This window comes from Polypterus senegalus, chromosome 14 (genome assembly GCF_016835505.1).
Source record: "Polypterus senegalus isolate Bchr_013 chromosome 14, ASM1683550v1, whole genome shotgun sequence".
NCBI classification, from domain to species: domain Eukaryota; kingdom Metazoa; phylum Chordata; class Cladistia; order Polypteriformes; family Polypteridae; genus Polypterus; species Polypterus senegalus.
The window spans coordinates 20834690-20853283 of record NC_053167.1 but is presented as its reverse complement, the minus strand read 5'-3'; the positions used below and the strand labels follow the sequence as shown (position 1 = coordinate 20853283).

General features: G+C 37.2%; 1 protein-coding gene across 1 annotated transcript in view; it reads left to right on the top strand.

Moving 5' to 3' along the window:
- The window catches only part of pard6b (par-6 partitioning defective 6 homolog beta (C. elegans)), a 142917-nt gene extending 124528 nt beyond the window's left edge, over window positions 1-18389 (top strand). Inside the window, exon 3 of the mRNA XM_039735234.1 lies at window positions 16496-18389. Within this exon, the coding sequence (XP_039591168.1) occupies window positions 16496-17340 (845 nt within the window). The 3' untranslated portion in view covers window positions 17341-18389. The remainder of the gene's footprint in view (window positions 1-16495) is intronic.
- The last annotated feature ends 205 nt before the right edge of the window (window positions 18390-18594 follow it).

Below are 18594 nucleotides of genomic sequence, written 5' to 3'. Positions count from 1 at the left end.
GCACGTTCACGCAGATGAGCAGGGACCCTGGGCATCTTTCTTTGGGTGTTTTTCAAAGTCGGTAGACAAGTCTCTTTAGTGTCCTGCGTTTTAGAACTGTGACCTTAAATGCCTACTTTCTGTAAGCTGTTAAGGTCTTAACGACATTCCACAGGTGCATGTTAATTAATTGATTATGGTTAATTGAACATGCATGGAAAACATTGTTTAAACCCTTTACAATGAAGATCTGTAAAATTATTTGGATTTTTAGAACATTATTGTTGAAATACACAGTCCTGAAAAAGGGACGTTTCTTTTTTTGCTGAGTGTATATGTATATATATATATATATATATATATATATATATATATATATATATATATATATATATATATAAAATATGTATGCTATTCTATGGCATGATATATAATTAACTATATATATATATATATATATATATATATATATATATATTATATATATATATAATTAACTATATATATCTATAATATGCATGCTATTTTACAGCATGTATATCTATAATATATATGCAATTCTACAGCATGAGTAGAATCATCTGAGTATTAAAGGTGTAGGTCTGCTTTATAAGAATAATTTAGTGTTAAGTATTAAAAAAAAAAGCATACCAATCTTTTGTTTTTACAGGTACATATATATACATATATATTTATATACCAGAAAGACTTCCCAAGGGTCTTTTGTAGGAAATATGTACACATAGTTGATTTTCTCTATGATTTGTATTTTAATAATTAATGAGCACTTCATATTAGTATTTTTAAAGCTCACTCTGTAAAATGAAACTATGATTATACAATTCAATGTTTATTATACTGTATTTATACATTATTATATCTGTCTTTACACGTGTTGCACAAATATTTAGTAAATGTAAATAAACGTAACCAAGAATGTTTAAAAAAATCATTCAGAACATGTGTAGGTGAACGTAAATATATCTGCACAAACCGACACTAGTGAGTAACATTTTTAGACAGTTCAAAAAGCAACGCAAATCGCGAAGCGTCTCTGTGTGCCGACTCGAAGAAGCTTTTGCAGAATACATTAACTGACAAGAGGTTGGCCCGCCCTCTCCGAGTTTTGGTAGTCGTGATTCGTCAATTCTTGGTAGCAGAGCGAGCCGTCATTGGCCAATTCTTGGTAGCGAAGCGGGCGATTGGTCAATTCTTGGTAGCCGATACGGGCCGCGATTGGCCCGTGCTTTCAATTCTTGGTAGAATCTTGGTAGCGGAGAGCGATCCGATTGGTTCTCGCTACCAAGAATTACCTCGACTCACGGCTGCTGGGAGGCCTCAGAGGACCACTTCCTGAATGAACGCGTGGTTGTAGGTAGCTCCCTCACTCTTGGATTGTAGGCTGAGGCTGTCTTTTAAATTACAGGACTATTGCACTTACATCAGTGCTAATGAAAGTATTTGAATGGCATGTTCTAACCTTAAGTATGTTATTGCTGCTTATCTTACCTTCTTGAGTTTGCATATACAGCAAATACAGTATATCTGTGGGCAGTGCCATTGACTTGGGCCTTCACTTTGTCCTAAAACCTCTGGACTTGAAAATTGTTTGTAGATTTCAGTTCAGCAATTAACACCATTGTCCTTGAACTGTTGTTAACTAAATTTCTTCAAACTGCACTGAATTCCCTCAAGTTTTACAGCTTTGCAGTATTCTAACAAATCAGAAACAGTATGTTCAGATGGGTACCTACCTTGCAGAATGTGTTTATATTAGCATCCTTCAAAGCTGTGTGGATTCCCCAATACTGTATTCCCTGTACACCAATAACTGTAGGCCTACTGACCCTTAAGTAGAAATCATTAAGTTCACTAATAACACCACCATTATTGGACTTTTACTAAGGTTAATGAAACTGCTTACAGAAGGCACGTGACTCATCTTGGTGCCCTGCAAATAACCTAGTGGTCAGTACCACCAAGACAGTGGAAATGGTAATTGACTTTCACAAACAATATTTATAACCTCGCCCACTAGAAATGAATAATTCTGCAGTCTGCAGATTGCTAGAACTTTATTTGTCCCTAGGAGAAATTAGTTTTTTTATAGAAGTTCTTCAAATAAATAAATACATAATTAGATAGATAAATATATATACAATATGATTGGCACACACACCACTATGAAAATGTGCTATATAAATAAATGTTGTTCTTGTGGTACAGAGTGAATGGAGACAGGACTGGTCCTTGTGGAGCTCCAGTGGTGGTCACATCTGTATCAGAAACGCAGTCATTGAGTCTTACAAATGGTGCTCGCTCTGCCCAGCAAAGAGTTCATTATTCAGGCCACCATAGACTCATCCACCTGCATATCTCTGAGGTTACCCCTTAAAAGTGATGGTAGGATGGTATTGAAAGCACTGAAGAAATCTTAAAACATAAACCTCCCCCAGGTAAAACTAAGCTTTGTGGAGCAGATAGATAATTTCATCCTTCACTCCAGTCTTTGTCCATTTGGCAAACTACAGTACATAGTGTCCAGGCGATCTACCATAAGAGTACTCGTATAGTCCAGGACCAGTCTCAAAGGTCTTCATGATGTGTGATTTAAGTGCCACTGTGGTCTGTAGTCACTGAGTGAAGAGATTCCTGCCTTATTTGCAACTATGCAGGATGTTTACCATAGCAGCAGAACTTTCTGCCTCAGAGACAGATTGAACAGGTGACAGAAAACATCACAAAGTTGGTCATCACAGGCCTTAAGAACACAAGGACTGACACTATTTGGTCCTCCAGCTTTTCCTGTGTGTAGCTTCCTTAGTTGTCTCATTACTTGATCTTTAGTTATGGACAGCCCAAACTGATGGTCAGAGGTTGAGTCATAATTGGCTATTAAAGTTGATGATGTAGGGATGGTGTGGGGGGACTGCTCATAGAAAAAAGGTGTTAGTAGCTGGAAAACTATTCAATTGTTTCAGGGTGTTAGCTTTGTACACATCCCCTTTCAGACATCTGAGCCCAGTATTGCTTGAGTCTAGTGATTATGCCCAGTCCATTCCAAACATATCATGTTTTTCTGAGTTTCCCTTTTTAGCATTATAAGCTTCCTTTCCTCCACTTTTTCTTTACCACTTGTTGTGTGTCCTTCCTAGCATCTTTGTCCCAGATTTTAATGCTGTCATTTTCTCATTCAGGAGAATGAAAAATTAATCCAGGGTTTGTTATTTGGATAGTAAGATACTTTCTTTGAGAGTACTACAGTGTTAACATAAAAGTTATTATATCCTGTAATGCAGTGACTGAGTCTCTCAGTATTATCCCCCTGTGACTTGCACATGATTTCCCAGATTGTCATTTGGAAGTAGTCATTCAGATGATTTCCCAGATTGTCATTTGGAAGTAGTCATTCAGAGCCATTTTATAGCATTGCAAAGACTGGGTGTTGGGCAAGGTGGTGGGGTCCAGTGGCTGTGGGGCATCTCTTGATGAAGAAAGATTCACTAATCTGGACATTGGTAACAATGCTGTGATCTTCACAGAGTCAATAGAGTCCCTGATTGGGTTTCTCGAGAGACTGAGCGAGGAGTCCGAGTGTCTGGGCTTGCGAGTGTCCTGGTTAAAATCCAAGATTCAGGCCTTTAATGGCCTCTTTGACACAGCCATCATCTGTGTGTCTGTTTGTGGAGAGAGTGTTGACCTTGTCGAGAGTTTTACTTACTTCAACAGTGACCTTCATGTCTCTGGTGACTTTTCCAATAAAGTCAGTAGATGGATTGGGAGAAAATTGGGGACATGAGGAAGCTGGAAAGGGGTGTGTGGCACTTCTGATTTCTTTGCAAAAGGTTGAAGGTCCAAGTCTTTAGAGTCCTGTTGCTTCCTGTCTTGCTTTATGGTTGCAAGAAACGACTGGAATCCTTTGGTACTGTGTCTCTTCAGCAAGTCCATGGGCACAACTCGTTTGACTTTGTGTCCCGAATGAGGCATATTACCTGCATTGTGAGGGAGCATCAGTTACAGCAGTATGGCCATGTGGCACGATTCCCCAGGAGTGGTCTAGCTCACAGGATCCTCATTGTTGAGGACCCGAAAGGCTGGACCAGGCCAAGAGGATGCCCACGTAACACCTGGCTACAACAGATAAAATAATTTCTCTGTTTTTTTGTGTTGCACATAAAGGAAATAAACATGTGTATACCAAAACAATTGTAATTGCAACAATTTTCTGGGAGAAATGGTACATTTTCTGGGAAAATTCCAGGGGTGCCGATAATTTCGGCCATGACTGTAGATGGTAATTTCCAGATGGTGGGCCTGGACCACATGTCTACCTAGGGAGTTGCCAACCAGGATCCCCAACTGTTTCATCATGTGGTGAGTGCAGAAACATGCTGTACCAGTGTATGCTCCATAACCTGACCTGACCTGTGGTAACAGGCTGCCAACTAATAACAGGATTGTAGCTGAAAATAAGATGGATCAGGTTATGGTCAGATCTGCAGTTTATACTTAAAGGCATCTTTAAATTTTGAATAGAGCAGCTTGTTCTGTCCTTGAGTGGAACCAGACACAAACTGATAGTTTGTCATATTTTGTTCCAAAGTCACATGGTTCAAGTCGTCACATATTTATAACTACAGGGTTGGAGTGAGTCATAATTAAAGTGTTGTTGATAGTATGTATTATTTCTATTGCTATGTCTTCATTTGCAGAGGGAGGACTATAAACATAAGGATAATGCAATACTTCTTGCTGGGCAAATAACATGGATGGTGGAATACTTCATATTTTTGGGTACAACTTTCACAGACACTATCAGCTGGGACGTTATAACACAATGTCTATCACTACGAAGGCAGTTGTATACCCTTTACACCAATTAAATAAATTGAATATTTTCCAGCACATTCTAGTATAATTCTACAAAGCAGGAATTGAAACAGTGATCAAATTCTCCATTGTTGTCTGGTTTGGTACAGCAACAGTCCATGTCAAAAATAAATTATAGTATGTTGTGAGGTGTGCTGAGAAAATAGTTGGCTTTGTTCTTCCTTCTGTTGCATCTAGTGTCACTAACCATGTCAAAAGGATCACCATGGATTCACCTCACCCAGGTCGTCACTTATCCATAAACTCCACTGTGGTAAACTCTGTGAGAAATAAATAGAGACAAAAAATAAGAGTTGAGGAAGCTTCTCCCTATAATATCCTGGCAGATGCGCTGTCAAAAATGATTGATTTTTGGTCGTAATTGTATATAATACAGGTACATTAGACAGAGTAGTACAGTTGAGGGTGCTTTACAGGTGCCGGTCGTAAAATTAGAATATCATGACAAAGTTGATTTATTTCAGTAATTCCATTCAAAAAGTGAAATTTGTATATTCAATTCATTCATTACACACAGACTGATGTATTTCAAATGTTTATTTCTTTTAATTTTGATGATTATAACTGACAACTAATGAAAGTCCCAAATTTAGTATCTCGGAAAATTAGAATTTCAATTAAGACCAATGCAAAAAAGGATTTTTAGAAATGTTGGCTACCTGAAAGGTATGAACATGAAATGTATGAGCATGTACAGCACTCAATATTTAGTTGGGGCTCCTTTGGCCTGGGTTACTGCAGCAATGCGGTGTGATATGGAGTCGATCAGTCTGTGACACGCAGCCGATTCCTATTCGTCTTCTTCCAAACACTTCCCCATGCTGCTTATGGTGTCCCATACACCCCCACTCCCATAGACATAGAATTACAAGACGCCACATGACCAGCAGCATCATACGTCAACGTCACCGCCATAGTGCGAGTGGCACTGCTGTGGATTGAAGTAATAGATGAAGATGCCTCACGTATGTGCTGCTTGGGATTGTACAAACCGCTCTAAACCAGATTCCAGGGGATTACATTTCATAGGTAATGCTGAACAATTGTTTTGGTTATATTTGGCCATTAGAAAATCCTGTTTTATAATCTTAGCACTCAAAGTCATTTACAATAGAATTAAACATTAGTAAAATTAAAACAAGAGAATGATAAATCAAAATGCAGTAGCAAACAAACAAAAATAACTGGCAGTAACAGTGCAAAATTCACAATTGGTATGCCAGTTTAAAAAGATAAGTTTTGAAGACAGTTTTTAAAATGTTATTGAATTGAGCTGATTTATATGAGAGGGAAGAGAATTTCCGAGTTGAGGAGCACTATGAGAGACGCTCGCGTTCCCATAGCACTGAGTCTGATGTGTGATACAGAAAGTAGAGCTGCAGATGAGGATCTGAGTGAGCTAGAGCAATGCAAGTCTGTAGGAGATCAGTGAGGTTGTGGAGAGCCTTAAATGTTCAGAGCAGTATCTAGTATTGTATTCTTTAGTTAACAGGGAGCCAGTGAAGTTGAGAGAGAGCAAGTGTAATATGTTCAGTGGATTTAGAACAGCAGGTTATTATCCTGGAAGCATAATTTTGAATAAGTTGTAAGCGATGGATAAGTTTTTGTGGGATGCCATATAGAATAGCATTACAGTAATCTATACATGAGGTGACTCGGGCATTAACCAATACTTCAGTACTGTGTTGCGTAAGAACAAGACAAAGTCTAGAAATGTTTCGGAAATGGAAGAAGGCAGTCCGCAAAATGTTACTTATATGGGAGGAATTATTTAATAATAATAATAATAATACTATTATTATTTAATAATTGCCATTATTAGTGTATAAATGGATATAAATAATTGCATGTAAATGATTTGCCAAAATCTGTTGTATGTAAACGATACTGTTTTAAATGCTAATGTTTTTTCATCAGAAAACCTGGTTTCCACGTCTACCTGTATTAGTTTAAATGGCACTTTTGTCACTTTCGCAATAGAGGATCGCGCTGACGTATTGTGTCGACTAGGCAACACAGTGAATGCGGCATTTATCTATATATGTCTATGCCCACAACGCTTTTCTCGATTCCTGTTCCTCCTTCAGACTACCACGTTCCCCACTCCTTGGTTCGTCCTGCTTCCTCTTCAAAACCAGTCCTGCCCACACGCAGCCAACATGGCATTTCTCGATTCCTATTCGTCCTCTTCCAAACCCTTCCCCACGCTGCCTGCGGCCTCCCATACACCGCCACGCCGCTTTTCTCGATTCCTATTCCTCCTTCGGACTACCAAACACCTATTCACAACAACGTCTTTCAAGAAGTATTTCTTTCTTCTTGATTCCTGAATTCCTTTCTCACTGTTTTCCATTCCTATTTTTACACCGCCATATGCTACTGCGGCCGTCGGCTAGTATGATAATATTTCTTTATTCTAGTAATCGTTGTTCTAGAATACTCTTATTAGGTCTGCTGGTTACACTGTTCATATTACAACTTTGTATCAAAGTTTTTGTTCAAAAATAAGATCTTGACAATCTTACCCAGTTTGAATGCCAGCAGTTTAACATAGAAACAACAAATTAAAATGATATTAATTAAAACAGAAATAATAAAAAAAATATATATGTTAAATTTAAGGGCATGTTGATGATGTTATAGACAGTAAGGCAGTGGAGGAAAAAAAGAAAGTCATACGGTCTTGATCCTCAGGGAGAGAAGGTTATTCCATACTAAATTAATAAAGACTGTATATTTAGAAGCTGTTCTGTCATTAGCCCGGTCTTAAACTCTAACTTGGTTTATATAAATAAATCAAGGAAATGTGCAAATCCACTATATATAAAATATATATATAAATAGTGAATAAAATACTAAATTCATTTTGTAGAGAATGATAAGTTAACACTAAAATTCCTGAAGCCTGCGAAAGAAGTCATAATGATGTGCCATCTTAAATTCCTTTGCACCTTTCCATCAGCGTCTTTGTTTTGCAAATGTGTCAGTCGGCACAAGCAGCCTGTTATCCCATCCCCCACTGATGCAGCTGAAGTTCTCCCAGCTCAAGTCTGTTTATCTGGGTTTGAGGTGCCTTGAATTGTGTAGGGTAAATAATATAGAGGTAAAATTCCATTACAACAAATATCTTCGCAATGAAATATTCATTACAACAAAGTATTTTTATGGTCCCAACAGTTTCCCCATATGACACAAGTCTATAGAAATCTTGTTACTACAAAGTACATTCAGCAGTTACTTTCATTACAACAAAGTGACCTTGAAAAGCTTGAATGAATCATCCACAGAGCAGTTAATTCTGTGGTCGCAGCTCAGTTGTGCACAACGATCCCCAAAGAGAAACATTGTAAATTTTTTTTTCTTTCTTCAAACTTTCCTCATAGTGTGTTTTTTTTATTTTATTTATTTTGCGCTATGTTTGTTTTCTGTGGTTTTCAGTGATACCTTTTGCTTATTGCTAGTCAACATTTGAAAAACATCCAATGGAATTTAACTCAATGTCACCCTCCTATAGAAACGGCAGACATGAAAAAACAATAACATTCCATATTAGAAAAAAAACCTTTACATTTTTGCAGCTCTCGATTGCGTCATAAAGAAAAAAGACATATTGCTTGTGAATTCAGAATTTTGCTATCAACACTGTCAACTTTTTTTGAAAGACCGAGCAAAAAGAAGAAAAATCTTGTGTTGCAAACTTCTGCAACCTGCTGCATTTGAAGATGCTGAAAAAGCAGTTTTTATTTGGTTCAATGATGTTCGTTCAGGAAGAAACATTCCTATTAATGCGTCACTCATTGAAGAAAATGTGAGGCTTCTAAACTCTCTTGGGAGCTCCACTAACTGGACAACACACGGGAGAGCGTTTGGGCAACAGCAGGCTCACAGCTCTGCTGCCTCTCTCTGCCAAAGCAAACAGAAAAGATGTCAATTGGTGAAAGCAAGGAACATTGTAAATGCAGATAACAGAATTACTGGAGAGTGGCAGATCACGCTACAATAAATAACCGTGCTGTTCATGTTTCAAGCTGAATAAAGCTGGTGTTGCTAAAGTATTGAGACTCAGCCTCGTGTTTTGGGGTGTAAGACAGGGATTTGTAGCGTGACCCCGATCTTTTATGATTCGCTTCTGTGGCGCTTCACTGCAGTGCTGTGAGCCTGCTGTTGCCCTACCCCAGCAACGGACAAACAATCTTACACAGCGGCAATCGCGCTTTGGCACGCACTTTAGCACGACGTTCCCATTGGGTGGGGCGAATCTGATTGAACTTTGCTGCCCACAACATGCTTCTGCATTTAGATAATGTTCACATTTAATTCCTCCCACCCAATTGCACAGCAGTGCTTCAGCCATTGGGTTTGGGAATCATTCGCACCCTGAAAGTGTATTATCACAAGGAAATGCTGAGAAAAATTCTCATCAGCATAACTTGTAGACAGGAGAAGATTAAAATGAATGCAAAAGAAGCTATTGTAATGATTGCAAATGCCTGGACGCAAGTTAAAGAAAGCAGTATAGCAACAAATACAGAATCTCATTACTATGAACTTTTCATTATAACGAAATATTTTTTAGGTCCCTGGCTGTTTGTTGTAATGGAATTTTACCTGTATTATTTGGAATACATACATTTCATGTGTGTTCCTTGTCTACATCACTCTGGATACATGTAAGATGAATGGAAATGCGAGGCAATAGGAGTACAGAGGATGCTGTATCCACAGCGCTTCACGGTGTACTCTCACACCTGGACAATAAGAAAACCTATGCAAGATTGCTGTTTGTTGACTTCAGCTCAGCATTTAGTACAGTCATCACTTTCAAGTTGATCACTAAACTTGTGGATCTTGGTATCAATAATTCTGTCTGTAATTGGATCATGGACTTCCTGACCAACAGACCCCAGCATGTCAGGTCTGGCCATAACTGCTCTACCACCATTACACTCAACACTGGCGTTCCACAGGGCTGCGTGTTGAGCCCGTTCCTCTACTCCCTTTTCACTCATGACTGCAGGCCCATGTATGGATCCAATTCCATCATCAAGTTTGCAGACGATACCACGGTGATCGGTCTCATCAGTGATAACGATGAGTCTAATTACAGGGAGGAGGTAAAACACTTAGCTGCATGGTGCGCTAAAAATAACCTGCTCCTGAATACCACCAAAACCAAGGAGCTCATTGTGGACTTCAGGAAGAAGAAGGGAGACACCCACCACCCCATTCACATCAATGGCATGGCTGTCGAACGGGTTTCCAGCTTTAAATTCCTGGGGATACATATCTCGGAGAACCTGTCATGGACAAACAACACCTCCAGCCTGGTCAAGAAGGCCCATCAGCGCCTCTTCTTCTTGAGGATACTGAAGAAGAGCCAACTATCTGCTGTCATACTGGGCAACTTCTACCACTGTGCGATAGAGAGCATCCTGACTAACTGTATTACAGCCTGGTATGGGAATTGCTCTGTTGCTGACCGCAAGGCACTGCAGCGGGTGGTGAAAACTGCACAACGCATCATAGGGACTCCACTTCCGGTCATTGAGGACGTTCACAAGAAGAGATGTTTACGCCCGAGCTCGTTGCATTCTTAAGGACTCCTCTCATCTAGCCAACAAACTCTTCCAGCTCCTCCCCTCCAGAAGGCGCTACAGGAGCCTTCAACTAAAACTCAGCAGGTTTAGGAACAGCTTCTTCCCCACAGTGGTCACACTTCTTAACTCAGTCCCCGTTGAACCTTCACATCCACACACTTAATCCTCTACACTACTCCTCCTCCCTACATTTTTAATAAATGGTTATTTCATCTCCGTTTCAACAATACAGAGAGATTAAAGTAATCCAACTAAACAAAAAAAACTGAAGAAAAGTCTTTTCAAGATGTTCTGTAAATGTCATTCTACAAAAATGCCTATTCTAACTGAGGAAAAGATAGGACACCCTTGCCCCTAATAGCGAGTGTTACCTCCTTTGGCTGAAATAACTGCAGTGAGGCGGTTCTTGTAGCCATCTACCAGTCTTCGACATCGGGTCTGAGGAAATTTTACCCCACTCCTCAATGCAGAACTTTTTCAGCTGTGAGATGTTTGAGGGTTTCTTGCACGCAGCCCTTTTCAAGTCACCCCACAGCATCTCAATGGGATTCAAATCTGGACTTTGACTTGGCCATTCCAGGACTCTCCATTTCTTCTTTTTCAGCCAATCTTTGGTTGATTTACTAGTATGTTTTGGGTCATTGTCATGTTGCATGGTCCAGTTCCGCTTCAGCTTTAATTTTTCTAACTGATGGTCTCACATGTTCTTCAAGCACCTTCTGATACACAGTAGAATTCATCGTGGATTCTATGATGGTGAGCTGACCAGGTCCTGCTGCAGCAAAGCAGCCCCAAACCATGACACTTCCACCTCCATGCTTCACAGTTGGTATGAGGTTCTTTTCTTGGAATGCTGTGTTTGGTTTACGCAAAACATGTCCTCTGCTGTTGTGTCCAAATAATTCAATTTTGGACTCATCTGTCCAAAAATTATTATTCCAGAAGTCCTGGTCTTTGTCAACTTTATCTCTGGCAAATGTCAGTCTGGCCTCGATGTTTCTCTTGGAAAGCAAAGGTTTCCTCCTTGCACACCTCCCATGCAAGTTAAACTTGTACAGTCTCTTTCTGATTGTAGAGGCATGTACTTCTACATCAACAGTAGCCAGAGCCTGCTGTAGTTCTCGAGATGACACTTTAGGGTTTTGGAGACCTCTTTTAGCATCTTGGCGGTCTGCTCTTGGGGTGAACTGGCTGGGGCGACCAGTCCTGGGCATGTTGGCAGTTGTTTTGAAAGCCCTCCACTTGTAGACTATCTTCCGGACAGTGGAATGGCTGATTTCAAAATCTTTTGAGATCTTTTAAATCCCTTCCCAGACTCATAGGCTGCTACAATCTTTTTCTGAAGTCCTCTGACAGCTCTTTTGTTCTCACCATGGTGCTCACTCTCACTTCAACAGTCAGGAGCACACCAAACTAAATGTCTGAGGTTTAAATAGGGCAAGCCTCATTCAACATGCAGAGTAACGATCTACTAATTATGTGCACCTGGTGTGATATACCTGTGTGAGATCTGAGCCAATTTAAGAGGGAATACATGTGAGGGTGTCCTATCTTTTTCCTCAGTTAGAATAGGCATTTTTGTAGAATGACATTTACAGAAGATCTTGAAAAGACTTTTCTTCAGTTTTCTTTGTTTAGTTGGATTACTTTAATCTCTCTGTATTGTTGAAACGGAGATGAAATAACCATTTATTAAAAATGTTACAAAAACCACATGCTTTCAAAGGGTGTCCTAATGTTTTCACATGACTGTATATATATATATATATATATATATATGTATATATATATGTATATATATATATATATATGTATATATATATATATGTATATATATATGTATATATATATATGTATATATATATATGTATATATATATATGTATATATATATATATGTATATATATGTATATATATATATATATATATATATATATATATATATATATATATATGTATATATATGTATATATATGTATGTATATATATGTATATATATATATATATATATATATATATGTATGTATATATATGTATATATATATGTATGTATATGTATGTATATATATATGTATATATATATATATATATATATATATATATATATATATATATATATATATATATATGTATATATATATATATATATATATATATATATATATAGTACTTATAGTATTATAGTACATACAAATACATGTATAGGTACATAAATGTATATTGTAAAATATGTATATTTGCCATCCGCATTTAGAACATTTGTATATCTATTTATATATATCTATATATCTATTCCCATCTTCACTGTGCTCTTAACTGTACATATCGTATTTAACTGTATATATCGCATTTAACTGTACATAATATGCACAAATATATTTATTGTACTTCTGCTCTTTGCACTTCTGATTAGATGCTAAACTGAATCTCGTTACCCTGTATTTATACATGTGTAATGACAATAAAGCGAATCTAATCTAATAAACTAAACCTTTTTTTTTCATGTTATAGTAAAAATTGATTTGAAATGTATAAAGTGTGAAGACTGAAGTCCAAATATCAAATGAACACTTTTTTTAAAAGGTATAACAAAACAAGTGCACCTTTATTCAAGAATATATTACCAAAAAAAAAAATTATTCAATTACATGTTGCTGTCAATATGTTAAAACTAAATCCCAAATATCAATTGTATGGCTGGGTTAGAGGTAAGAACAGCTGCTTCTAAATCAAGAGGTTTGGGGTTCGATCCCAGGTCTTGCACACATTTACCATTATGAATAGTAAGTTGCTGTTATTACTATTATATAATAAAAACGTACATTTGTTTTGAGTCTGTAACAGCCAGTGTAAAGTTTAGCTACTTGTAAAAGAGATCACTGAAGGAATATAAGCAGGCACACACGCTGGTGAAACATGTTGCCTTGGTATTTTGTTGTCACTTGAATTTTTTGTTACTTTGTTTTATTCTTGAATAAAAGCTCACTAGTTTTGTTATACCTTTGCGAAAGTGCTTATTTTATATTCCAGTAACCTCTTGAATGATATCAAATGTGTCTCTGCCTCTTCAATGCACGCACACATACATCCATGCATGAAAATGCTATGTCATTTGAACATTGGGCAAGATCAGGGGAAAAAAAAAATCTTCATGTTACGGTGCATGGTACTGGCAATGCAGACAGACTTCTTCTTTTTGGGTGCATACACTGTCAGTACGGCACTGCCAAAACTAAACACTAGCATGGAGAATTGAGAATTGCACGTGTATTGAAGTGACTTTAGCTACAGGTGGACATTCCCATCCCACTTTATGGTGCCAAGCAGAATTGTGTTGCAGTGCAGAAGTTTATTAGCAGATGAAAGCGACTTGAAGAAGTTGTCTATTGTTACGGTTCTGCCTTTATCCTGAAACTGAAACAGTCTCGGAAAATCTTTCTCCTGTGGGACGAATGGGTCTTTTCTTAAAAAAAGGAGTTGCATTGCACAAGCACAAGCAAATCTGTCATTTTGTACATGTTCTGCACCGGTTTCTTTTGTCAAAGCTCAAATGCCGCATGATAGTCTGATCAGATGATTGCCAGTACAACAAATATTTCTGAGCCAGCATCAACGCACTAGCTGTGGTCATCGCTGATTTTGTGAAAAGAATGGACATAAACACAATCAACTCCAAGAGGGAGAGTTAAGTTCATTGTACCATGTACAACGTGCCTGAGAGAATAAAACTGAATACAAAAAAACACTAACTTTTACAAGTAGCACAAATATACAGTGGGTGTTACAGCCTCAAATGAAATTTGTTTTTCTATTATATAATAGTAATAATAATAACAGCTCATTACCCAAAATGAAAAATGCGAGGATGACCTTGGATCAAACCTGCAACCTCTTGATTTAGAAGCAGCAATTCTTGCCTTTAACCCAGCCATGAGATTGATAAGTGGGCTTCAATTTTTACATATTGACAACAACATGTAAATTGAATAATTTATTTTTCTTTGTTTATATTCTTGAATAAAGGTGCACTTGTTTTGTTATACCTTTTGTGAAAGCATTTATTTAATATTTGAACTTCAGTCTTTTAAACATGTTTCACATCAACATTTTATCAATTATACATGAAAAAAGTTTGTTTTAGGTATGTGTTCAATGTTTCTTGCCTTGCATTTCCTGTCATCCTACATTTATCCAGATGATTATAGAAATGGAACACACATGAAATGTATGCATTCTGAATAACGTTATATTATTTACTCTATACAACTCAAGGCACTTCACGCCCAGATAAACTGACTTGAGCTCTGAGAATTTTGTACCTCACTTCAGCTGCATCGGTGGGGGATGGGATAAAAGGCTGCTTGTGCTGATTGACATATTTGCAAAACAAAGACACTGATGAAGAGGTGCAAAAGGATTTAATGTGGCCTGGCATTACGACTTTTTTCATAGGCTTCACAGATTATAGTTTTGAGCTACTTCTGTTTCCCTAGGCTAGCTGAGATTGACTCCGGCTTACTGTGACCCAGCTCAGGATTAATTGGTTTTAGAAAAAGATGACCCCCTGTAGTTAGGATATAGCGGTTTGGATAATGGATGGATGTGGTATGGTGTGGTTTTCCCATTCTGATAGATTAGTCTATGTTTCCACATTTTCTTTTTTAAATATGAAAGTACAAAGTACTATTTCTGGAAGTCTGTTGTGAAGTCATGCCTTTCTGAATGCAAATGTCTTGTAGATATAATTGATACTTTGTGAGGTCTGTCTACTTTAATGATAACAAACAAAAATTGCAATGCACAGATATGATGTGTCAAGTGTTGTTTTTGTGTCTCACCTCATCTTTTCATTCACTTCCCACGCCACTCCTTGGCTTGCTATGTTACCATTCTTTATTAGTATGGCTGTCAGATTGCAAAGTCACCCTTGAGGCAATCACCTTCAGATATGCAGCTCTGCAGCAAGTTAATGTTTATCTTTGAACAGTTCAGTGCTGAGCCAGCCTTCACCTTTGTAACTGAGCTTTGCTTTGACCTGATAATCCTGTTCAGCAGCATACTATATATTGTTGTGAACAGCAATCAGCTGTGGAATTTGGATGGGTGAAAATAAACCTCATCTAACCCCATAATTATAAGGTATGTGTGACACTGGGACTTTATCTTTTACTGGAATGTTTTACATGTGATTTTATGCAACAATGATTAAACATGGAGGAAAGTCCAAAGTAATAAATGTACAGTATCTCAAAAACGTTTCACATAAATCATTAATCAATGGTTCCTGCCATTGTTTGTTTGTACCTTGACTATAGAGTACTACAAGAGAAAAAAACAATTATTATTCTACATAGAACATTTCTATACTGAGTATTATCACTTACTCATATACTCACACACATATAATTGAACAAATGGTAATTGACTTGTTTAAGGTCACATAATGAATAGGTGGCAAAAATTGAAACATGAGTCTTGTGTTTTTAAAGTATATTGCCTTTGTAAACTGAAGGAGCCATAAATAAGTTTTTATATTTTCATTTCCTGGAACAAATACCTTCTGATCTTGGAAGGTCAACTAACAAATTTGGTTGTTTTTACTAACTCCCAATATACATACTTAGTATTATAATACCTACAATTTGGTTTCTAATATCAAAGATTTTATTCATAGCATGAAAGCATTATGCTGTTAAAATTTCAATGTTTTCTTTAAGAATTAAGTCTTATGGGTTACCCTTTCTGTAGGCATTGATAGAACAATGAAGTGTTTCAATGTGAATATATTAGTTACTATGCATTAATCTATGTTATTGATTTGAAAAAATTAAAACATCCTGTGTAAACATTTATTTAAATAAAAGACAGAGACTTAGATCTAGAAATATGTTTTAAGTAGAACCATTGGGGTGGTCAAGACATTTTATGGACCTGTTTTATTTATTTATTTAAACATTGCCACCTAATGGGGAGTTTGTATTGTTATTTCTGACTAATGCCTGACTTTTTTGTTGTTTTTTCTTTTTCAGAGGAGGCAGATTATTCAGCATTTGGAAATAACTCTTTAACACGCAAGAAGAATGTTCTTTCCAGTGTTCTTCGTAGTGACATCAATAGAAAAAAAACACCTATAGTTATCAGCTTGCCACGTGATTTTCGCCCAGTGTCTTCAATCATTGATGTTGACATCCTTCCAGAAACACATCGCAGAGTTCGTCTGTACAAGCATGGCTCAGAGAAACCCCTCGGATTCTATATCCGGGATGGCTCTAGTGTCCGTGTTACTCCTCAGGGGCTGGAAAAGGTTCCTGGAATTTTCATTTCCCGACTTGTACCAGGAGGTCTGGCAGAAAGTACGGGCTTGTTAGCAGTTAATGATGAGGTTCTTGAAGTAAATGGAATTGAAGTGTCTGGGAAAAATTTAGATCAGGTCACCGATATGATGATTGCCAACAGCCACAATCTCATCATCACAGTGAAGCCTGCAAATCAAAGAAATAACATTGTCAGAAACAGTCGGACTTCAGGCAGCTCTGGCCAGTCTTCAGATAGTAGCACAAGTCACTACATGATGACTCCTCACATCATTCAAAACTTTCATCCTGAGGAAGAAGAAAGTGATGAGGAGAATGATATTGTCATTGAAAGTGGAGGTGAACCACAGCAGATCCCAAAGACCACCACCAGCAGCATTAGTTTGCCATCCCTCTTAAAGTATGAGCCACATTTGAGAGAAAAACAGAATGGCTTTGTAGCCTCCAGTAGTAGTGTGGGCTCACTCAACACAATAGCTAACCAGAAGACAGGGACTGTGAGGACCCTGGGAAAGCAAAGACGAAGTATGGAGGAAGAAGGCACAGTAATCACATTATAAAGCACTCTAAAAGGACCACAGTGTTGTCCATGTCAGGATGTCCTCTATGCACAATGCATTTCTAATAAGAATTAGGAGGAAAGCTGAATAAGCTTTAAAATCATAATCACCTTTTCATTAGCTTCTTTTAAATGTATTTGAAATGTACATAATTTTAATTAGAGATTTTAGCTAAAGAGACATAAAAATATTGAATGTGTTTTTTTTCATTTTTGACCCACAAACAGAATCACCTAGGATAAAGGGAGAGGAATTTGAACAGGATCAAAAATGCACTTACATGCATACAGTATAGGTGCAACATGGTAAGACAGGGTGAGAACACATAGGTCCTGAATATACGCATGTATTGCCCTCACCATTTTACTCATTTTTTGCTTTCCTGTAATGGTTGCCGCCTAGATGCTGATTAGTTTGGTTTTGTTTCCAAGTAAAATTAGCACAAATTGTGCTGCACTTTCTAACTGTAAACATAATCAAGTACCACCATAGTAGTTGTGTGTTTTTGTTTTTTTGTTTTTTTTTTTTTTTTTTAAAGAATGCCATAACAAATTATTTAAATTTTGATCCTTTCTATGTGGGTGGGTGAGGGAGAGGAATGTCTGTCCCTTTGACTGATAGATTACTTGTCACATTCACAGATATAGGTGAGCAGAACCTGACAACTGCATGATAATTTGAAATATAAATCGGTATATTTAGTTAAATCTTTGCATAATTTACAATAAAGGAATTACACACAATAGTAAGGAAACATACATAAGGCACAGCATACATATCAGAACACAACTGCCAATTATAATAAAATATATTTGTACGGAAATAAAATCTATGAATACAAAATATAAAGTGTTACCAAGACCTGATGTACAATCCACTTTGGATTATCTAACATGCCTAGCAATAAATATAACAGACCTAATCAAGAGAACATAGTAGTTTTACAAGTGCTGAGAAGAAGTATCAGGGAAGCATATATAAAGAAAAATTGGGAGTGGTCTCCCCTAGACTTTCTCGTATACTCAGATATGGGGATTGATATTTGAGGAGTAAACTGCAAAACAATGATTATATTTTTATATTATGTACATTAAAGAATCATCAACAAATCAAATTAATGTTCAACTATCATTATTAAAGTTGAATAAATCTGACTCTGCAGCTGGTTGAATAAAAGGTAAAATACCACTTCTGGTTAGTGGAAATAGCCCAAAAGTTGATAGAATTCTTCATTTTGTACCTAATATTTATATG